Genomic DNA, 25,612 nt, shown 5'->3' with positions numbered 1-25,612 from the left:
ATTAATAAGGAAGACATAAATGTAATCTATAATAAGTTCTTTAATACATTCTTCTCGGTGTACGATGCAAATTTTCCCGTTTCCGAAATAACCTTAAAACCAAAAACCTTAAATAGTCCTTCGATTACCAAGGGTCTTAAAAAATCTTGAAACATTAAACAAAAATTGTATATAAAATATTTAAAAACAAAATCTCACGCGCAAATATTTAAACTTATATGCGCAAATATTTAAACTTATATGCGCTAATTTACGCAAATATAAAAACTACAAAACTCTATTTGAAAAAATTCGTAAAAACCTGAAAAAAAATTATTATTCTAATCTAATTACTGAATATAAAAATGACTCAAAACAAATATGAAAAGTATTGAAAGAAATAACGGGGAAACAGAAAACCTGTTCAAATTTCCTTCCGAAATAGCGGAAGAATTTAATCAATTCTTTAATAATATCGGAAATAGGCTGGCTGATAGGGTTCCTTCTACAAATATTTCCTTTAATGATTTTTTGACAACTTTAAATAATTTGCTTTCTCTCCGTGACTTATTCCTAGATTTATAAATTGAAGAGTTTCAAAGAGCCTTCAAACCTCTAAAAAGAAACAAAGCAATCCTTGCAAATGGAATAAACGGGAACATAATTATAGATTGCTTTGAAAGTTTGAAAAATATTCTATTTAAAGTTTTCAAAATATCTATTCAACAAGGGGTTTTCCTTGATCTATTAAAAATTGCCAAAGTTATCCCGATTTATAAAGACGGAGAAAAACCAAAAGTCAATAATTATCGCCCTATTTCTATCCTTCCTACATTTTCAAAAATATTAGAAAAAAGCATCTTTGAAAAGACATACAATTACCTAATTTCAAATAATTTACTATATAAAAATCAATTCGGCTTTAAAAAAAATAGTTCAACTGAACAAGCCATTATTTAGTTTACCCGTGAAGTTTCAAATTCTTTTGCTAAGTCACAATATACACTTGGTGTTTTTGTCGATTTATCAAAGGCTTTTGATACAGTCAATCATGATATCTTACTTAAAAAACTTGAGTTCTACGGAATAACTGGTAAATTGATCAAATGATATAAAAGCTACTTGTCAAATAGAAAGCAATTCGTCTACCACGGAAAAGAGTTGCTTCATATTGATCTTCAAAATAAAACATTATTTAAAATAAAATGTGGTGTTTCACAGGGTTCTATCCTTGGTCCACTTCTCTTTTTAGTATACATCAACAATCTAAATAAGGCCCCGAACCTTATTAGCATCATGTTTGCAGACGATACCAATTTATCTTTATCAAACAAAGACATTAACAAACTTTTTTAAAAAATGAATAAAGAACTTATACAAATTTCTACTTGGTTTAAATGCAACAAACTAACCTTAAATATTGACAAAGCAGTGGATCCTTTTCCACTCCTCAACAAAAAAAATGTTTTTTGCCTAATAATTTACCAAAACTTTATATTGATGAAGTAGAAATAAAAAAAAAGGTTCCGTTTTAAAATTCCTAGGTATTTATCTTGACGAAAATATGACATGGAAAACTCATACCGATTATATATCAACAAAAGTTGCAAAAAGTATTGAAATACTCAATAAGCCCAGAAATTATTTAAATAAAAATAATTTAAAACAACTATACTACTCATTTATTCATAGCTATATAAACTATACAAATATTTCCTGGGGAAGTATAGGTAAAAGTAAGTTGCAACATCTCTATCGCCATCATAAACATGCAATGCAAATAATATATTTTTTAAATCGTTTTTCAAATACAAAACCTTTATTCTAAGATATGAATCTATTAAACGTTTATGAACTTAACTTGTATAATACTTGATGTTTTATGTTTTGTTGTATGAACAACCCTTTATTACATGTTTTCAAAGACCTATTTACCTTAAAAGTAAATAATAAATAGTTTGCGAAATAAAAACTATTTAAAGTAACCATTTTTGCCAAACAAAGTTTAATCAATTTTGTATAAATTATCAAGCACCTTATCTCTGAAATAAAATTGTCCAGCCTAATTTAGATTCATCTATCTCTTTTTCAGTTTTTAAAAACAAGTTAAAGAATATTATTTTTTCAATAATATATTGAAATATTTTTGAGATATTATTTTAAGCATTTATTATTCCAAATGTTTTGGATTGTTATTTTGTTATAAACTATTTGTATTATTTTATATTATATTTATATTGTAATTTTTATATGGTTTTGGCGACAAGATTGATATGATCTTCTTTCAGATTCCAAGTTTATATGTAAATCACGACATGTAAATTATGTAAAATAAAAACAATTCAAATTAATACTTAGCAAGCAAAAAACATTACCTTTCTTGAGCAATGAGGTTCAAAAAACTGCTAATTTTTTTTATTTTCTTCAATTAAGAAAATGAACGCCCTTTAAAACAGTTGGTTACCATAAGTGCTAAAAAAATATTCTTTTAGAATATGTACTCAGGATAATACTCTTTTAAATATGCGCTATTAACCTATAAGCAAAATAACCACAATCCTTGGGCAGCAGACCAAAAGGAGTAGCATATAGGTATAGCATATAGATAGCAGCATATACATATTGTTTTTTTACTTCTTTTTTACTTCATATAGGTTAAAAAACTATTCCATACTGTATGCAATATTAAATACTGTTTTTAAAGCTTATAATTCAATTCAGGGTAAAATGTGTAAGGTCTCATCTACATCACACTTATTATCGACTTCGAAAGAACTGCAATCAGAAAAAAAAACAAGAACTTTTAATTGAATACATACTGCTGGCATTGACTTTGACAACCAAGTTTTTAATGCAATTGTTGTGCAGAATTGGATTTCAATTACATGTGTAAAAAAAATTAGGCGCATTCAACCATGCGGCTCAGATACTAAAAAAAGACAAATAGAATGGTTGAAAAATCAAAACAGGGTTTTAGAAAAAAAAGCAAAGTTAAAAAGTATTTAAAATCTATAGCTAATGTAATAACAGAGCAGTAGCAACAAGAATATGCTTCAAATTAAAATCAATATTCATCAAAAATATCAACATCAGGAGTAGAATATGAACAGAAAACATCAAATCAAGAAGTACCAGATTAAGGCACATCCTAATGGAGTAATGATGCGGTAAAAAATGATACAAAAGAAGAATATTTTTAAATCAAGGAAAGTAACCCTATCATCAATGTAAATACTTTTGGTCTAGGTGATGAGTTATTTGGGGAGGATAAAACCTTCTGGGTTGCTTCCTTACCAAACAATTACCAGCATTATAAAAGTCCATTTTATAAATCATGTCGTGTTTATGAGAATGGAAAACAGAAAAGATTTTTCTTTCTAAAGGTTTTTGTTGGAGAAAAAGCTAATTGCAAGAAATATTGACGGGAATGGCTTCGTATTCTAATTTTCTAAAAACCATTACTGAGTGCTTCAATCTTTCTGTTGATTCAACACCAGATTTATCACATGTGGATCAGTTATTTGTTGTTGTGTTGAACATTATGAATTGTCAAACGATAGAAGACTTCTATCAGTTTTTAAACTGAAAGGAAATCCAAAGGGAACCATTGGCTAATCAAGTGTTGAAATTCTTGTATGATGTCTGCAAAGTAAAATTTAGTATGTGCAGGGGTTAATTATTTGACAATGCAGCTAATATGTCAGGACGTTGCAAAAGAATGTAGAAAAAGGAAAAAACGAACTTGCCATTTATGTCCCTTGTGCAGCCCTTTTGAGTATGGTTGGTCATAGTGCAGTTGACTGTTGTGATATGATAGTTAACTTTTTCTACATAACACAATTGCTCAATAAGATAGAATTTTCTACATAACACACATGCTTGCTCAATAAGATAAAATTGCTTAATAAGTTTTTTTTTTTGGTATCAACAGTTTGAATATTCTTATAGAATATCTTGGCAGCGAAAGGCCAACTGAAATCAGAAAAATCACTTTAAGACACTAGATACTGTAGCCCTAACCCATAACCGTAATTCCTAACCTTAACCCTAGCCCTGATACGCTACCGCAACTAATGGTATTTTAATGTCTTTTCAAAAAACTCTCACTGCTTCAGAGAATTTTTCCAATGCTGAAAGTCAAAAGGATTGAACGCACCAATAAATTTTACCCAGAGAATCTAGACAACAACTTTGCAGCTAAGTTGCAGCAGTTTTTTATGTATCTGTAAAAAAAAAAACACTATTCTTTCACCACAACTAATCCTTAGCTGTCCTTAATATCATTTCCAAAAACTGACAAAATTAAAATGTTTTCCCTTACATCGACGTAGCATTGCAAATATTTTTGACTTTAATGTTCACTATATGCAGTGCTAAACGGTCATTTTTAAGCTCTTTTAAGCATAGAATCAGATATTATGACAGATATTCAATTTAAAGATTTAATTAAGAACATTGCAATGAAAAAAACTAAAAAAATAATGAATTAATAACATTAAGTTTTATGTAATATGTTCTGTCATAGTAATGCAGTCACTTTATAAGAATGGATTAGTTTAATATGGTTTCAAAAGTGTCAGAACTAGGTAGTACCACAGAGTATAAATTATTTTTGAACATGGTTTTAGGCTTGCAAGATCCACCCCCCTCCGACCCTGCTTGTCGAGCTTACGGCGCTTAACCAGATTCCACAAAACTTTTATCCAGCTCTTGCTTAACCCCAAGCCCCCTCATCCCTCCTAGGTACAACACTGCTGGTATGCGAAGTGTTACTGCTGCTGATAGGATACATAGTTACTAAAAAAGCATGTACAAAATTACAAAAATCACAGTTTTTTCCGAGGTCAAATAGTAGCAACTATTATTTGACCTACCCAGTAGTATTACCCCCCCCCCTCCTCCCATATAATTTTTGTTATACGGGCCTGTGCAATACAGCGTAATTTGAAACAAAGTTTATGAAAATATAAAGTGTAGAGTTTATTTTTACCATAGATAAATTATTTTATTAGGCTAGTATTCAAGTTTATAAACAATAAAATATTTTATCAAACTAATTCTAGAGTTATATAAAATTCTTTTTAATTTAACTTTAAAGATTATTAATAACAACAGAAGGTTTTATTATTAAGTAATGGATAATTGATTTTGTACTATATTCACTCAGTTAACAAAATGCCTTTCAACAAAATTTACTTATTACTTGTCAAATATTGAAGTGAGTTTCAAATTTTAATTTCGCTGTTTTAAGATTGTATTTAAAACTGAACTTTTTCAAGTTCGATATCGTGGACCAAATCAGTAGAACAATTTTTTCTAATTATTAAAGATAAAACTGTTCGAAACTTTTTTTGAAAGAGTTCAAAAGGATCTCTACTTTCTAAAATAAGACACTTTATATATTAATAAAATAAAATAAAATAAATAAATTAAATAAATAAATAAAATAAATAAAAGGAAAAAAGTTTATTACTTTGTTGTGATTTTATTTATTTATATATTTATTATAACAATTATTTTTGTTTAATTAAATTAAAACAAAAAAAATTGAGATAAATTTTTTACGTTCGTTGTTCATGTTTAAATTTTAAAATGACATGCTTCCAAAATCTTTAAATATCCAATTTCTAAAAATTAATCATAAATACGAGGTGCTCTATCATAACTTCAATTTACCTAAATCAACTTTTAAAACATCTGATTACTCAATTTCATATAGAGGACCTCATATGTGGAACATAGTTCTTGATGAAAATTTGAAAAGTATAACTTCAATAAATTGTTTTAAAAATATAGTTAAACAGTATCTACTTGAATTAACAGACACAAACATATTTTTATATTTTTAAGTAAAAAAAACATTTAACTCGTATATCCAGAATTCTCATTTCAATAAAATAATGCTTCGAATGTGAAAAGCGATTTGCAAAATTGATTATACGGATTGCGCATTTCTTATAATTTTTAATACTTATAATTTTATACTTATTATTATTTTATACTTATATTTTAACTTAATACTTATAATTTTATATTTTTGATTTATAAATTTTAATAACTTAATGGTAGAAAATGACGAGTAACTTATTTAAAAAGGACATATAAAAAAAAACTAATCAAATGGATATTTGGTACATTTGACTTACCAATTAAAAAAGAATTACTTATTCCTTCAGCACATAGCAATGAGAAACCCTTCTATCTAATATTACGCAATGGGTTTGTTTTTGAATGGATATGCTAAATCTCTATATACATATATACATTTCACTGCTAAACCTCTATATGCAAATCCCTCCACATGGAGGGATACGTGAGCTGTATATAGAGATTTAGCTGTGAAAGATTTTCAACGTGTTTTGTTTTACCACGCTCAAACAAAAATTTGTTAATCTTAATACAAAAATTTGTTAATCTTAATACAAACGTGACAACAAACAGTGTTTAGGAAAACTGGCAAGAAAGCCGTGTTAAAGTCGAAGCTATGGTTGGGCTCACAATTTGTGAAATAATACCTATTTATTTATCAGAGTTTATATAAGAGCAGCGGTTTAAAGAATATTTTTTTAATTTACTATCGGAACCAAGTAGTAAGGTTTAGTTGAGTTTGTTTTAATCTGTTTTAATCTGTTTTTTTATATAAAAACATTAGTATATAAAAATATTAAAATATAATTTTAAAAACGAACAATTGTTTTGTAATTAGTAATAATAAAAGTCATGTTTTAAAAGTGATATCAATTAATTGCTTAATGATATCAATTAATTGCTCAATGATATCAATTAATTGCTCAATAATATAAATTAATTGCTTAATGATATCAATTAATTGCTTAATGATATCAATTATTTACACTAACTACTTTTTTAGTTTTATCCTCAAAAATTATCTCGATTTATCTGAGGTATGAGTCAAAATTCTTATTTTCTTTGGTATTTCTTTCGTAAAAACTCGTATCACCTGGGCTTTTTTTCTTTTCTGAGCTTTTATTTTCATCAATACAGTTATTAATAACTTTTTTTCAAATTCTCTATCAGTGCCTTTAAGTATTTGCCGTGAATAATTTAAAACATTTAAAAACATTAAAAAAAAAACTCTGAATATCTTTTGAAGATTTGTAAAAAAAATTTGTTCATTTTTTATTCTTACTTCAAAAATATGTTTAGATAACTCTTTATTTTTATTAAAAAAAAAATTATTCATTTTATTATTAATTAAATCTCAAAAAACGGCTTAATTTGAAGTTTTCTTAGAAAGTGAAAAAATTCTTAGAAGTGATAAAATCTTTAATTTAAAACTCTAGGGGTTTCCCAATCTATTCATTTTTAAGATTTTCATATTATTATGGTTCTTCCCTAAGAGGCTATTAAATAATTTATGCAGTTTTTTGTGCGTCTGAAATCTGTCTTTTTTTTAAGATGTTGTTGCTAGAATCATTTAAAAAGTATATAAAAAATGGCGAATCAATAAAAATGTGAAAATACAGTTACTTAATTAAAGAAATAAGAGCTTTAAATGTTTAAGAACTGAATGTCGTGTATATATTTATGTTTAAATGCAATGAAAGGATATTTTAGAACTAAATGTGTTTAATATTTTATTTTGATGATGAGAAAAACATGCAAAATAAAACATCTTTTAATGAATTTAATAATTTTTGAGATATGCAATATAAAAACAAACATGTTTATTGTATTAAATAATAATCTTAAGAAACTATTTTTCCAAACTAAATATAATGTGTTTGTACTTCTTACCCGCTAACACAAATACATTGGGCCAACGTATGTAAAGCTAACGCAAACGTCAGTTGTTTTTTCTGATGCAAATCCAACGTTGACCCAATGTCATGTGTTTAGCAAAGATATCAAAGAAAAGATAAATGTAGACGCAATTAAAACCAAATTGCACAGTTACATTGGTTCAGCTTATGTAAAAACATAAGCTGATCCAATGTAACTGTGCAAGTTGTTTTTATATACATATATATATATATATATATATATATATATATATATATATATATATATATATATATATATATATATATATATATATATATATGAGCAAAATATATAATTTTATTTCAGACTATATAAAAGTTATATAATTTTGTACTCGCGACGTTCCCAGCAGACATTCTATAGCGGAGTTTTAGTGAACCTATATGTAGGCTCTATATATATATAGGACCTATAAATAAATATAGGCCTCGGACATATCACTATAGCGACTAACATTGTTCTAACGTTTTACCAATATGTGTGTTAGCTGGGTTACCGCGAATCCTTCTAACTGGAATAAAACAGATTTACCCAATTTTTTTTTAATATTATGTGCTCATATATGCCTCAAAGAAAAATTAAAATAAAATTTTTTCTCAACAGCAAAAATATTTATCTATTTTTAATAACGAAAACTTTTCTGTTTTTATATATTTTATACAGTATATAGACTATACTGTGTAATAATTTCATTTCGTTTGCAATATACACATTAAAAGGCTTCATGATAAGATCATATGATCACAATATCATATGATCAGTCCTGCCATTATTATTTATAATCTAAACTTTCAATATTTACAAGTTTTGTGAAAAAATAAGTATTTGAAATAAAAAAAAGTTTAAATTAAAAATAATATATATCAACAAAGTAGTAATTTAATCAAAAATATGTAAATGTTTCAAAGTTATCTATGTCAAATGTACAGATAAAACTAATTTTAGCCGAATTCTAAAAAGTCAAAACCCCGAAATGTTGAAAAACCTTTTAAGAGAAACTGAATAAAAAAAATAATGAAAGTAATGAAAAACCGGTAATCAACCCCCGCATTTTCTAAATTAATGTTTTGAATTTTGAAAATGTTTTAACCTGTTCGCTGCCAACTACGAGTATACTTGGAGTAAGTTAGTGTCATTTATTTGCCAACTACGAGTATACTCGTAGTTAGAGGGAGTTTGATATTTGCCAATAAGAGAATACTCGTAGTAAGCCGGCGTCATAAGTTTGCCAACTACAAGTATACTCGTATTTTTTATATAGTTTACGTAAACTCGTAGTTATACTAACTTATTTTAAATAATGTTTGTTCATAATTGGCTTTGTCTGTTCGATTTTTTTTTCTTAACTTCACAGTTGATTTTCAGAAAAGATTACGTTTAAGTTTTTTTTTAAAAATCCCGGCAATCTAATTTATATGCGGATAAAGACAAAAATAGCCTTAAACAGCTAAAAATAAAAATTGATGTTTTTTAAGTGTAAACCTATTCTTTTGAATGATACATTATGAAACATTTGCCAATGCATAACGGAGGTCTATTTTCACAAACAGCACATTCATATCGTATTTCTTTACGTTTTATTTTAGAGCAGACTCGACAAGGTTTGGAAATTGTTTTATCTACTCCATATTTGCTGCTTAGATAATAAGAATTAAACAAAAAAATATCAAAGAGATGAAGTGATATATATTTTTATGCCATTTAATTGTCTTTCTTAGGAATTATAAAATGAATTATGATATGATATTGATCAGCCCTATCTACTCCTGACATACATTGATTATAATATATAATAATGTTGGGTTTCATTTTCTTCTCTCCTCTCCTTTTTATCACTTCAATCATTTGCAACGAATGTATGTTGCTAATCCTTTGCACGTCTCTTTTGTCTTTCCATTTAGCAACCGCTACAACCTCTGCTTCTGCTTATAACATCTCCCTGTTTTGGTTTTGCTTTTGTACACTCTTTTGGATTTGACTTTCGGTCAGTTCTTAAAGTACAACAAATGTGTGTTTTTTGATTGATTACGTGGTTTGTTAATTCAAAGGATTTGTAAAAGTTGTCGGTGTAAAGATGATAGCCCTTTTCCAGAAATTCTTCCTTTAAGTCTAAACCAATAGCTCTCGTTTGACTCAACAAATGTTTATTGAGAGTTACCTCGCCAGAGAAGATTTTTACTTTTAGTAAAATATCATCTAATTCGCAAATTTCATAGAACTTGATGCCATACTTGTGTCACATACTGCCTGAATACAAGACGTCCCTTCCGAAGCATCATTGATTAATCAATTGATATATTTTTATTAGGACAGTAGATGTTATCCATGGTATTATTTAAGTGATTGAGAAGTCCAATAATTTTACACAAGCGTCCACTTCCCGAATCTTCATTGTTAATAAAATGCTAAAACCGTAACATTAGTTGGGATTTATTTTGAGGAATTATTCTAGAGAAAAAGGAAAATCTATGGAGACTGTTCTTAGACCAGTAGTGTTTTAAAGATGGCATTTTGACATATACTATATGAAGAAGAGCTCAAAGGAACTGCCGCATACTTTCTGATTTTATTGGTTTCCAATCTTTAAAACGTGAGCTTCTTCTGAGCGAATGCTGCTTATTTATTTCTTGTGTTGCATAGCGATTAGTATTAACTACCATAGTATTTATAAGCTCTTTTGTAACAAATAGTCTGAAGAAATCCAATGGTTTCTTGCTCTCTATGTTTATCTTCAAACCAGGATAGGCAGTAAATTGAATTTGTTTTACAATATTCGCTCATCTTTCCATTGGTTCGAATTTTTATATAGATTTATATCAAAAGCTGTTTATTCAGGCATAATATTTTTTACAGGATCTACTTGTTGAGCTTCGTTTTGATTTTGTCAATAAGTAAGACCACCCGTTGTTCTAGCTCTTTTTGGCTGCTAGATGAACGTCTGCTAACTGATCATCATTACCTTCTTCACTGTTATTATCTTCAGAACCTGATTCTGATTCATTCAATCTCGAAGACGTAGTAGTATAAGCGAAAAATGAATCCGAATCTTCGATATCATCAAATAAGCTATATTACTAGTCACCGCAATGAGTTTTACTTATATAAGAAAAAAGTTTCTTCTCCATTGCCAAAGTACGAGTATACTCGTAGTGCTTATTTTTTTGTCAGTCGTATTTAGTATAAACAATACTATACAATTATATTTGATTAAAAATATTTTGTTTATTGAAATGTTGATATCTAGCCTTGGCAAAGGGAATGAAACGACGCAAAACAGCCTCGGCAAAAATTAGTTATTGCAGACATTACGGCTCGACAAAGAAATAGCTCGGCAGCGAACGTGTTAACGTTTTAAAAATTGAAAACATGTAAAATTAAAAAAATAGTGTAGCAATATATTTTGTATAGGTATGGCTAAAATAAGAGAGTCAATCTGCAACAAGTAAGTTTAGTGGAACCTGCACAATAAAAGGAAAATCTGTCACTAATGTTAAATATAAAATGATAAAAATTTGTTAAAATTGTTTAAGTAGTAAAATTTTTGTTGTTAATTTTTTTTATTTGTTTCTTTATTCTGTGTTAGTTAACACAGGTTAAAGACTAATTAATCTGTGTTTTTTCAAATCTGTTTTAGTTAACAAATACTAAGACATTTACTATATTTGCCTAATTTTTAACAGAAAAATTTGAGATGAAAGAATTTAAAGTTTTCCTTTTAGTTTTTTTAATTTTAAAGTTTTATTTACTTTAATATTAAGTGATCTTTGAAATATGGCTATTTCAATAGTATGGTTGATCCATCACTTTGACAAACCTCAAGTACTTTATCTTACTTATTTAAGGAAAACCATGTTTTTCTTAAATAAGCTGAAATGTTTGCTAAGCATATTTATTTTATTGACAGTTAATATAGAGTAATTAGTTTAGCAACAAACTTCAATAAAGTATTAAAAAATATGCTTTTTTTTGTTTATTTATGTTTAGAGAATTGCCACGAAGTGCAAGCATTGGGAGAAGCTTTGAACTTTGGAAAGTGCTGTCTATGCAAAAAAGTATAATCTAATCAAATTATTATAATAAAACTGTCTAGTAAGAAGACAATTTGTTACTGTTTAGAAAAAAAATGAACTTTGCATATGAAGTTAAATAGTTTGTTAAAACTGGAAAGAAAACTTTTATATACATCATGAGTCTTTAAGCGTCGAAAGGAAGTAATGAAGTTCCCCATTATAAATCAAAGAATAATATGTTACAGATTAAAAATGAAAAAATTTGTTACACATTCAAGATCTTCAATTCGATTGAAAAAATAAACTATTTCAATTGAATTGAAAATCTTGAAACAAACCAACATTCTCATAATATCGTAGAGTTATAAGAATATACCTAATAAGAAATACAGCAAAGAATGAACTAACTTTATATCTAGACATGAATTTATCATAAACAGAACAGCAAATTTATGAAACACATTGGCATTGGAAGTTGTCAAGTCAACAAATGTAAACAGTTTTAAGAACAAATTAGACAAATTTCTAGTATTAAAAAAATAACTTAAAAACTATTTTTTGTTTAAAGTTTTCAGATTTTGCATTATATTATTAAAATTTATATTTTGTTTTATATAAGTTTAACTGCAGTGTATTATCAAAAGTTGTCAAAGTAAGTTTCTAACTCACTTGTTGTTAACTTGTTATCCCAGCTACAGTTTAATTAATACTAAGACTATTATATATTTTTGAATGTTTCAGTTTTTCCAGTAATTTTTATTGTTATTACTGCATATATATATATATATATATATATATATATATATATATATATATATATATATATATATATATATATATATATATATATATATATATATATATATATATATATATACAGTAATCCAGAAAGTATTAGCGCACTCATATTTTTTTTACATAAGTGAACTTCAAATGATTGTAATTCGAAAACAATAAAAGGCTGATTGATAATTTTTTTTGGACTTATTCATAAAATAAAGCAGAAATACTAATTGTCAAATATATAAAAGATATATCTTTATTATTATCTTGAATTTAATTAGATACAGTAAAAGTAATAAAAATACTATTAAAAAAGTGTGCAAAAGTAATAGCGCACTTACAGTTTTTCAAAGATTCTAAGAAAGTTTAATATTTTATGTGACCACCTTTGTTTTTAAGGTATGCCAAGACTCTACACGGCATAGAATCTATATGTTTTCTGATTAATTCTTGTGGCACCGTATTCCACAACTCTTGCATTTGCGTTTTGAGCTGCACCAAGTTAGTGGGCTTGCTTTTTTGTAATTTGCAGTCCATCCAACTCCAAAGACTCTCAATAGCATCTAAATCAGGTGAGCGAGCGGGCTGAGGCATTAGATTCAACCATTTTTCCTCCATGTATTGCTTTATTGAGCGTGCTGTGTGGCAAGGAGCGTTATCTTGTTGAAATTGTCAGGTGAAGTCAGCCTTGATGGCTTTAAGTAATCTTCTAATATCTCTCTATATCAATGTTGATTTTTGTTGTTGCAGTTTTAAAGTTTTAACTAACTGTATTTCAAATGTTATTTCCACCACTTCAATACATTCTTCTTATATTTTTTATTGACTATTATTAATCAGCAGAGAGTTTTTAACAAAAATTAACCAAAAAAGTTTTTCTCAGAGGAATTAAATGAGTGTGCTAAAACATTTTAAATGAGTGCGCTAACACTTTTGCGCGCTTATTTTCAGACCTTTTTCCGAGTAGTCGTTAAACTTCTAATTAACTCATAAAAAAAAACAAGCAGTTAAACATTATTTGACATTATAATTAAACTTAATGGGTTTTACCTTTCATTTTAAAAAAAAAGTAGTTCAAAATTGAAATTACTTTACAATTTATATTGATTTGAAGTTGTCTATAATAAAAAAATAACGAGTGCGCTAATACTTTCTGGAAGCACTATATATATATATATATATATATATATATATATATATATATATATATATATATATATATATATATATATATATATATATATATATATATATATATATATATATATATATATATATATATATATATATATATATATATATATATATATATATATAGTGCTTCCAGAAAGTATTAGCTCACTCGTAATTTTTATATATATATACAGAGCCGGCTCGTGAAACATTTTTCATGTGTGCAAGAATAAATTTGGCGCCTTTTAGATTTAAACTTCAAGCGAGCTCGCGATCACTAGCTTGCTCGCGAAAAGTGCTTTTTTTTTACGTCATAAAACAATACATACTACAAATAAAATAACTTTCTTGACAATTTTATTGATTGTAAACATATTTTTAGTTAGAAAACGGAGCACGTCTAACTTAAGATTTTGCAAAAGTTAATCTTAAAATATCAATATCCACAGATTCAGCAATTTTGTTTTCAATGGAAATTATTGATAAACCGTATAAAAGTTCCTGGCCCATTGTTGGTCGTAAATAGTTTTTTATTAATTTTAATTTGGAAAAACTACGTTCTCCTGTACTCACTGTTACCGGTAGTGTTAATAGTATTCGTTGGGAAATGCAAACATGAGGAAACAGTTCTTCAAGCTGACTATCATAGACCCATTTAAGCCAGATTCCGGTGATTTTTTCCTATCTAATTTCCGTGATAACATATTAAGTTACAGAAACAAATCCTCTGAATACATATCTTTTGATTCACCATGAGTCAATACTTTTTCCAGTAATCTGCATCTATTAATTATTTCTGCTTCTCCTATTTTATCAATATCTTTGATATTATACAAAAACTTGAACGGTTCTATTGTACTTGAAAAGCTTTCGAATTGTTCATTTATCGATTCTTTAGCTATTTTTAAAAAAACATCAAAAAACTGCTTTTCGAATTTTGGTTTCATTGTATATCACCATCTTCTTCAAAAAGTTCATCATCAAAAAATCATTTTCTTTTTCTTGCTCTTTCACGCGAAATAGAACTGAATTCATCAGTCAAACATGCATCATTAGCTAGAATTTTGGCTTTTGAAATATATATTTTGTAAGAACCTTCAGTGTATTTAGTAACAAAAAAATCGATAGTTTTTTTTAATGGTATTGCAGCAGTCTTTACGTCTACAGTTTGAGATTGTAATTGTTTGCTAGTACACTTAATTTCAGTTAATACATCGTGCCAAACCACAACACCACATTTGAATTCAAAACTGTCTAATCTTGATGCAAGTGATTCAGCAGTTTATATAATCATAGAATCTTTTAACAATGTTAACAGCTTCTTTGAATGCACAATAAATTTCTTTAAATCCCAACTTTAGAGCACAAACAGCATTTACATGACTTTCCCATCTGGTAGTACTTAATGACTTTACTGTTAAATTGCAACATTTTGATTCAAAAATTTGCCAACGCTTTGTAGTCGCAGAGAAAAAATTATACATAGCTTGAATTTGTGAAAAATACTTCATAATTTCAAAACACCCTTTGACTGCATCCGCAACAACCAAATTCAAGGAGTGACAGACTCAAGGAATATAAAAGGCTCGTGAATTTATATCAACTATACGCTTCTGTACACCAATTTTTTTACCTTTCATATTGGATCCATTATCATATCCTTGTCCACGAATATCAATGACAGATAGATTATTTGATTCCAATGAATTCAAAATTTCTTCAGTAAGTCCTAATCCAATAGTATCTAATACATTTATGAATCCCATAAAACTTTCTTGAACTGTGACACTGATAACCTGGTTATCCAATTGTTTACAATGTTAACGTAACGTCTAATAATAGACATTTGCTCTTGATGACTATTAGCTGGTGTACAATCTAAATTAATGGAAAAATACTTAGCCTTTTTTATCATAATTAAAGTTTTATCTTTTGTTGCTTTGCTAATTTTTTGAGTTAATTCTTTTTGAATATTTTTTCCCAAACAATGTGTTCGATTAGGGTTCTCAACTGCTCTGTTTAAATGTTTTTCCATCACTGGATCAAACTTTGAAAGTAGTTCTACAATTTTTAGGAAATTTCCATTATTTTTTGAAGAAAGGTGGTCTGATGATCCACGGAATGCCATATTTTCAGAAGCCATCATCAAAATTATATTGATGGTTCTCTTAATAACAGAGTTTCAATGTTGTACTTCAGTATGGTACATTTTTTCAGTAAGACAATCAATAGTTTGAGATGTACTTTCTTTAAATCTATCTGTTTCCTAAATGAATCGTAGCGCACTGCACTGTTTTCATGTCTTTCTCAAATTAGTGTCATGTGTCTCCAGTTATTTGTTCCAGTTTTTACTAGACAAGAAGTAACGTTACTAAACAATTTACAACAAAAACAAAATACTTTGTCTGATTTAAGTTAATAAACAAGCCAAGATCTGTTGATTAATACTTCATTAGGAGCTTGGTGATAAAAATGTACATAAATAAATGATCGGTTTTGATCATCTTTTGGGTAAGCAGTAACGGAAAATTTTGTAGGTTCTTTTGTAACTATGTCTTGAATTAATATTGTGGACAAATTTTCTGGCCAATTTGCTAAACCGTCATAGTTATTTTTGATCACATCAACAGCCAAATTCATGTTATTGTTTGAAGGTTCGATTGCCAAATTCAAATCCGCGAGTGCATTAGTTTCACAATATTCTCCATTAATATTTTCAATTCCAATTATGTTAATTTATCCTTCACTTTGTTTTTCACTTGAACTTTCTTTCTTGTTTTCATTTGGTTTCTCATATTCAATTTCAGTCTCTGCAGCTGTTTGAAGAAAATTATGAAGAGTTTTCTGCTTTTTAAAATGCTTCTGATAGTTTTTTTTCTCTTTTTAATTTATTTTGGCGACCAGACAATTTTTTTTTTTGATCCATTTTATTTCAGGACAGTACAGATATGTATTATATAATATATATATATATATATATATATATATATATATATATATATATATATATATATATATATATATATATATATATATATATATATATATATATATATATATATATATATATATATTTATATATATATATATATATAAATATATGTTTTAAATGACAACATCTTGTATGAGAGTTGAATAAATTTAATATATGAACATCAATAAATACGAATTCCCTCAATACTAATTTTTTTTTATTTTATCTAGATTATTAATACTAGCATCTTCCTAATTCATCTAGCAATGCCCAATTGCAGGTTGTTCTAATTTTTTTTCAAGAATTTAAAGATTGTTCTAATTTTTCTTCTTTTTGAAGAAAAATTAGAACAATCTGCAATTGGGCATTATAGAATTAAATGTTCATGAAGTATAAAATGGAATCAAGTAAAGACGTTAAAAGTAGAACCCATAAAATTTGAAAGAAAAGTTCGAGAGGCAATCGAAATTCAGTTCAATAAATGTGGACCTAAAAATAGAGGTATGAATTTAGATGATGGTCAATATGTAAAAACGCAATTCTGGACGCCATATTTTTTATACCTACGTAATATTAAAGAAGCCCAATTAAAGCGAACTTTAAAGAAGCCATTAAAAAGTGACGTTACCGTTTGTTTGTAATTTAATTTAATTAATAATTTGTAATCAAAGCTGAATATGCTAGTATCAATAATCTAGCGATAATTTCTTTGATAAAATTAAAAAAAATTAGTATTGAGAGAATTCGTATTTAGTAATCTTCATATATTAAATTTATATACATATATATATATATATATATATATATATATATATATATATATATATATATATATATATATATATATATATATATATATATATATATATATATATATATATATATATATATATATATGTATATATATATATATATATGTATATATATATGTATATATATATATATATATATATATATATATATATATATATATATATAAATATATATATATATAACAGACTTAGAACTTTTTGCTAGGGTTTTTTATTTGTTTTTCATTTGGTTTAATGCAAATTCTTTAATATTTTATGCCTTTAAAATACCTTCTTATTTTTAAAATAAAACAATAACAACCATTTTTTTAAATTTAATTTATTTGAACTATCAAAAGTATGCAAAAAACAACTCATGCAATGCATCATAATCTGGCACTACTGCATCAAAATAAGCAGTTCTAGTTGCATGCAATTTTACTACCTAGATCTACTATTACGAACAAAAAATAATTATGCACAAAAAACAACCAAAACAAAAAATGTGTAAAAATAATTATATAAATAATAGACTAACAAGGAGATGTGTATTTTTCATATAAAAGCATTTTAGAAAATGTTTTTTAAATCTAGAAAATAAGGTGCAGATATATCATTCACAACTGACAATAGAAGTTTAAGGCAGTGACCTATTTCAGTAAAGCTAGCATTAATGCTAGCCATCTTGTCCAGAAGTAAACACAAAATGTAAACTTTCGTCTGATTGGTTAGCAGAAAACATTGAAATAAACTGATTAGGATTGGACAAGGGGCATAATTCAGTTTTTACAAAAATGGACTTTGTACCTTTTGCATTTTTATTTGTAGATCTAGAAAGGCCTATATATTTTGTTTCTATGCAGAATTTTAATTTTGCGCCTTTTTAATGCTGCGCCTGTGTGTTTCGCACACTTCGCACACGCTACGAGCCGGCTCTGTATATATATACAGGGTGCGGAAAAAGTTCCCGTTCAAAAATATAAACAGCAAAAACAGCAAAAGTTCCTGTACAAGATGAGAAACAAATTACACTTAAATTTAAAACAAAATAATACTAAAAGAATACGAAGGAATGCTAAAGAATACTAAAAACACTATATATTGAAAGAAAACACCATAACGGGTGATGTTGAAGTTATCGGACAAAATAAAAGCGTCAATAACTTATTTATAAATAAAAAAACAAACTACTTTCATATTTTTTTTAAATAAACCATTTATCTTTTAATAAAAATATATTATTTTTTATATGAAAAAACACTACCATCTGCAATTGATCTCAATTTTGCTCTGACGCCTTTCATATGCGACTGTAAAAAGTTTAAATCAATTTCTTGTAGTTTTAGTTTAATGCGATCAATCAAAACTTGCTCTGTTGAAGCTTGCCAATCTTCCTCGTAAACCTTCTGTGCCAAATGTCCCCAAAAATTATTAATTGGTCGTGCTTGAGGCAAATTTGGGGGATTGGATTCTTTATCAACGTAATAGACATATTGGTCTATCCAATTTAGAGAATCTTTAGAATAATGAGAACTTGCTAAATCTGGCCAAAATAAATAGTTAAAGTCTCCATGATACTTGTGAATAAATGGAAGAAGTGATTTTTCTAAACATTCATTAATATAGATTGATGAATTGATCACTACAGCCTTGGAAGTGCGAAACAATGGCTCGGACATACCACGGTCAGATATGGCTATCCACATTATTAATTTTTTTTTAAATTTCTCTTTTCCTATAAAACGAACACTTTCTGGGCATGTCTTTTTGTTGTTTGTGTATTATCCAGAATTTCCAGGCATGCTGTCCCAAATCCTTCCTTTTCAAAATGATTTACGATTTTTTTTTAATATTAGGTTTATTTACAAAAAACATTTTTAGTCGCTTTCGAAAAGATTCTCGTTCAGCTGCATTTAACCTCATTTTAAATAATTGTGTTTCAAATAATAAAGTTTATATTTTATAGAACGTTTATGCCTACGCATAAAACCACAAAAACTAATTATTATGCTCAAATAATAAAATTATGATTTGTCCGATAACTTCCGCATCACCCGTTACAAATAATTTTTTTAAATTATACTTTTGTTCGGGAACTTTTTCCGCACCCTGTATATATATATATATATATATATATATATATATATATATATATATATATATATATATATATATATATATATATATATATATATATATATATATATATATTTATATATATATATATATATATATTTATATATATATATATATATATATATATATATATATATATATATATATATATATATATATATATATATATATATATATATATATTTAGGTATAATGATTTAATCAGATCCAAAATTGCATATATATATATATATATATATATATATATATATATATATATATATATATATGTATATATATATATATATATATAAATGTATGTATACATATATATATATATATATATATATATATATATATATATATATATATATATGTATATATATATATATATATATATAAATGTATGTATACATATATATATATATATATATATATATATATATATATATATATATATATATATATATATATATATATATATATATATATATATATATGTATACATATATATTATGGATTATCTTACAAAAAGATCTTATTAAATTTATCTAACAAAAAAAACTTATTCAATGAAAATCAGCATGGGTTTAGAAAAAATAAAAGCTGCACAACAAGCCAATTGGAAACTTTTGATATCATAACAAATGCACTAGATAATTGGCGACACAGTTGATATGTTATATCTAGACTTTGAAAAGACTAATATCAAATTTTAATAATCAAACTATAGGCTGATATTAGTAAAATAATAAACATAAAAATTCGAATGATTTAATAACTCAAAATGATAATAATATAATGTCTTAGTCATCTATCTGACTCACAAAATTTAATTATAAAAAATGCCAAATTATGTATATCGGGAAAAAAACTGAACATGATTTAGGTATAATGATTTAATCAGATCCAAAACTGCACTTACAAGTTGATTCAGTAACTAACAAAGCAAACAGAATGTTAGGTATCATAAAGAGAACATTTAAGTATTTAGATGTAAACATAGTAAAAAAGCTCTTTACAACATTCATATGTCCATATGTTGAGTTTATGGTCCTGGCATGGTCTCCATTCCTACAACAAGACGTAGACAAAATTGAGATGATCCAAAAATAAGCAATCAATCTAGCACCTGCAATCAAAAACTTATCTTATGAAATTAGGTTAAATATTATGCAACTAACGACACTCGAAGAACGTAGACTATGTGGAGACCTTATTCAACGTTTTAAAGTTCAACAGGGCTATGATAAAATAAATTGGGTAACAAACAATTATTAAAATACATCAAATGAAGGTCCGTTTTTATAATAACACAAATTCAAAATGAAAAAAACTTTTTGCTGAAATACCTTCAGATATCACTTTTTCCAAAATGGAGTTGTAAATGCATGGAATAACTTACCATCTAAAATAGTAGAAGCTGCTTCAATAAATAACTTCAAAAATAAACTAGACAAATCTGAATTTTGCAGAAACTATTTGTTAACACATAAACAAAAAACAAACTGAGCTGTTACAGTGCAATATCTACTGTTATTGCACTTCGGAACTGTTAACACCAGTTGTTACAGGTATACCTTATTATTTTATATATATATGTATATATATATATATATATATATATATATATATATATATATATATATATATATATATATTATTAAATAAAAATATATAATTAAATATTATGAAATATTTACTTATTTGTTCTGGACACCAAAGAGCTTGTAAAAATTAAAAATGGTCGAGATCAGGAGCCACAAAACATTCTAGAACATGCCGTGGTAACTTGGATTGACTAAATCTTAAGACTTTGGCAGTCGTCCCAGAATACAGGATAAGAAAAATTAGAGATTCCCTGGAGATTGAAAAAGCAAGAGTTCAATATGAGATAAGTATTGGGCGAGGTGTTCTAAATCGAGATGACGGGGATAAGGTTAAAACAAGAACTTGGGGACCCATTTTGACAAAAATTGAACGTCATTATTATATTATTTATAATGTTTTTATATTTGACAATTTTTAATGTCTACTTTTTAAACATTTTGGTTTATGTTACTTTGTAACGTTTTTATTACCTGATGACGCTGACCACAATAGGTCAGCCAAATATCGTTAATATATTATTATATCAAAAAATATTTAAAAATAGATATACGCTGTTTTTTTATTGAAATCAACTTACATATTATAAACATATTGTATAAAAATAATATGACTTTTAAAGAATATATATATATATATATATATACACACACTTGTCAGGTCAGGTTATCCTGCTACTGGTAACATGTAACCCAGAATAATCTGCTTCGTGTCCTGCTGCCTTGAAGGATACGCTTTTTGAGGCAAAGGCTAGGAAAAGTCAACTCAGACTTAAAACTCCAGCCTTGGGGCTCTTAGTTGAGTTAAGGCTTGAGATAGTGTCTCGATAAAAATACTCATCTTGGGCAGGTGTTAAATGCATCCGGCTACTGTCTTGTAGAAGGCCTCCTTGGCAAAGTCTTAAGGGGTAAACAGATTCAATCTGTTGACCAGCCTCGCAACCCCTAATTCATCTATTAGGCTGGCGCAGATGTATTTTTAATACATTTTTTCCAGTTTAGGATGTTGAATGCTGGATTTTCTTGACTCAATGCATGAATTTGTTTGTGTCTCTGTTTTTATGACAGGCAACTCATACTATTGGCCACTCAAGATTGCCCCTCAAAGAGATCACGTACCTAGGAAAGGCTTCGTTCATGAAAACCATGGATGCTCTTGATGTATACGCAGTTGCACTATCTTGCTGGAACCAAACAATGTCCAAGCTCATCTTGTTCAGTTTTGAAACTGTATATATTACAGAGCCGGAACCAGCTTTTTTTGGTCTTTGAGATAGCTAACTTCCAGACATGGAGCAAACGCCAAACATTCATATGTTTATACTTTTGTCAAATAAAGATGCTTTGCAAAAAATTGTGATGATTGGAGGCTGGGAACATAAAAAGTCCAAGATATGTGCCCCCCCCCTGTCCCAAACGTGAGAGCAACAAGTTGATGAAATATTTTCTGTACTGTTTTTAACTAGACTAATATTTATCGATAAATTTTAAATTTCATAGTAAAATACTTTAGCTTTCAAAAATTATGACCATATAAAGTTTAAACCCCCCTCAATTTGAGGGGGTTTTAAATTTTATATGGTCATTATTTTTGAACGCTGAAAGATAATACTATAAAACTTAAAATTTATCGATGAATATAAGTATAGTTGAGAACAGTACAAAAAATATTTCATCAACTTATTGTTCTCACGTTTGGGCAGGGGGGCAAATAATTTGGGCCTTTTTTGTTCCCAGCCTCCAATCATCGCAATTTTTTGCAAAGCATCCTTATTTGACATAAGTATAAACGTATAAATGTTTGGCGTTTGCTCCATGTCTGGAAGTTAGCTATCTCAAATACCAAAAAAAGCTGGTTCCGGCTCTGTAATATATACAGTTTCGAAGCACATAAATAAAATTAAATATTGGTGGGGCAAAAAGTAGACTTATTTAGCTTTATCACCGAGCTCCATTCTCACTTATTTACAAAAACCGTAATATTTAAATATCTATAGTTAACTAACTATTTATTAAAAAATATATAAAATATATAATATATATAACATATATAAAAATATATGAAAGTAAAATAGATAACAAATTGCTGTCATCTAAAAAAAATTTAAAGAATCAAAATTAAGAAAAGACCAAGATCAAGTGAATAAGAAAAAATAAATAAGATATTATCACTTGCTTAAAAATTAAAAAATCAAACTAAGATTTAAAAATAAAAAAGTAAATAAATTAATATACACCGTAAAAATAACATTAATAAATTAGTATACTTCATAGAAATAACGTAAATAAATTAGCAAATGCCATAGAGGTAATACCATAATTAAGGTAATGAAAAAAAAAAATCTTGATACACTCAGTGACATATATTTTGTATTAATTATTTTTTGTATTTAAGTTTTAATTAAAGAAAATATTTAAAATCGGATATATTAAAATCCATAAGTAAGAATGCCTGTTTTGATTCATTTTTATACTGCTCTATACTAGTTTTATGTGTATTTACAACCTTGGGAAACATATTCCACAAGTAAGTTCACGATAAAGAACTGAACATGAAGTTCGTTTTGAATTTTATTTTGGGACAACAAAGTTGTTATTTGAAAATTTTGTTGGATATTTATAAACTATTTTGTTAAAATAGGATTAAAATATTTTAGGAGATTATCCTATATTTGTTTAATACATAAACATTAAAACTTGGTGTAAGTTGATTTTATATATATAAAATGGATTTTACATATATAAAACTTGGTGTAAGTTGATTTTATATATATTTATTGTTTCAAGTATACGCAAAAGAGGCTCACAAGGAACAGTTGTATCAGCTCCAAAAATTGTTTTGCGCGCGTGTTTTTGTTTACAGTACAATTTTTTTTATTTTGTAAGGTTTGTACTTGCCCATGCAATATTGCAATAAATTAAATAACAATGAATAAAAGAGAAATATAAACTTTTTAAAGAATTGTTGTTTAAAAATGGTTTAGTCCTATATATCATTGCTAAATTTTTTGATATTTTATTTTCAATACTTTTTATATGTAAACTCCAGCGTAAATGTTCATCTAAGATTACGCCAAGAAAGTTTACTGAGTTTTCTCTTTTAATGCTAGTGTTATTGATTATTAGATTAGGCAATTTGATGGGTTTTTTTGGTTTATTCACTTTGTGGAACAAAATAAATTTGGTTTATCCACATTTAGAGAAAGTTTCTTACTTATAAACCACTCGTTAACTTTCGATAATTGTTCGTTTGTTGTTTCAAATAGTGTATTAATATCTCTGTGGGAATAAAAAAGATTGGAATCATCCACAAAAAGAATACGATTAACAGGTCTGTTGCTAAATTTAAATCATTAATGTACTCTAGGAACAACAGTGGTTCTAAAATAAAACCCTGGGGAACCCCATTGTTAGTGAAAGTTTTATTGATGATTTACCCAAGTTTCGTACCAAGCATTTTATTTGTTGATTACTTATCTTACTTTACACTAATTCTCAAATTACTTAAAAAATTAAAAACTATACTTTTTTCTTAACAAGTTTTTAGCAGGTTAAATTATCTTTCAAACAATGAAAAAATTATATAAATCTGACGTACCGTTAATGAGATCTTTGACGTAATGTTAATGAGATTTAGTAAAAATTGCTCTACTAGTCCCGCTCTACCCTTAGCTTAAAAAATCGACATTGTTAAGTTGTCTGAAAAGTCAACAATGTTTCAAAACTGTGAACACCAATTCAGACCAAGAGAAATTGAAAAAGCTGCTCATCAGAGTAAAGCTTTATTAAACGAGGTCATGGAAAATTCAATTAATAAGTTTCTTGAAGAGCCTGTAGAAAACCTCAATAACCCAAAGACACTGAAAGCTGAGTTTTCATTATTTGAGGCAACGCATATAAGAACCAAAAAGTTAGATTTGTAATTTGATGTACTTAAAACTATAAAACCGAGCTCAGCACCTAGTAAACGCGTATTTTCAATTGCAGGCAATTTTGTGTTTAAAATTAGAATAAGACTTAGCCACGGTTCGATGGACATGTTTTTTCAAATCCTATTTCCTTACGAAAAAATACGATTAGCGAAATTAATATAAATTAAGTATTTCTCATTATTTAATTTTTATTTAAAAAATTGGTTGAAACCGGTGTTTTTGGGAATTTGGAATTCGAAAACCGGCTTTTCAAAAAGTCGGTTTTTGTCCAAACCCTAGTTCTGAATGTCTTTATAAAATAATCGTCGTTAGAAAGGGGAACCCAAAAATAATTTTGTAGCAGCACATTTTTATCCTTTTTAGGTCCCTGGGCTTATATAAAATATATAAGCATGACTCGATAAAAACACTAAATTTAATGTTTTTTTATAATAAATTAATTTTTTAGTCTCTTTCTCAAGAA

At 27.1% G+C, this 25,612-nt stretch overlaps 1 protein-coding gene and 1 long non-coding RNA gene across 2 annotated transcripts; one reads left to right on the top strand and one right to left on the bottom strand.

The window, feature by feature from the left end:
* Positions 1-6,291: 6,291 nt before the first annotated feature.
* On the top strand, positions 6,292-12,296 carry LOC136082175 (uncharacterized). Its single transcript, XR_010639468.1, has 2 exons — positions 6,292-6,569; positions 11,749-12,296. It is a non-coding gene; the product is annotated as an uncharacterized LOC136082175 (long non-coding RNA).
* A 6,437-nt stretch (positions 12,297-18,733) lies between these two features.
* On the bottom strand, positions 18,734-19,201 carry LOC136082746 (uncharacterized). Its single transcript, XM_065802168.1, has one exon. It carries the CDS (start codon positions 19,199-19,201, stop codon positions 18,734-18,736), a length of 468 nt encoding a protein of 155 aa, XP_065658240.1.
* Positions 19,202-25,612: the final 6,411 nt, after the last annotated feature.

Source organism: Hydra vulgaris, chromosome 07 (assembly GCF_038396675.1).
Source record: "Hydra vulgaris chromosome 07, alternate assembly HydraT2T_AEP".
Lineage (NCBI taxonomy): Eukaryota > Metazoa > Cnidaria > Hydrozoa > Anthoathecata > Hydridae > Hydra > Hydra vulgaris.
The sequence above is the reverse complement of the archived record's forward strand: the minus strand, read 5'-3'. Positions and strand labels throughout refer to the sequence as shown.

Bases quoted from the DNA above. Each gene is read 5' to 3' on its own strand.
- LOC136082746 (XM_065802168.1), bottom strand. From the start codon at position 19,201: ATGTGGATAGCCATATCTGACCGTGGTATGTCCGAGCCATTGTTTCGC.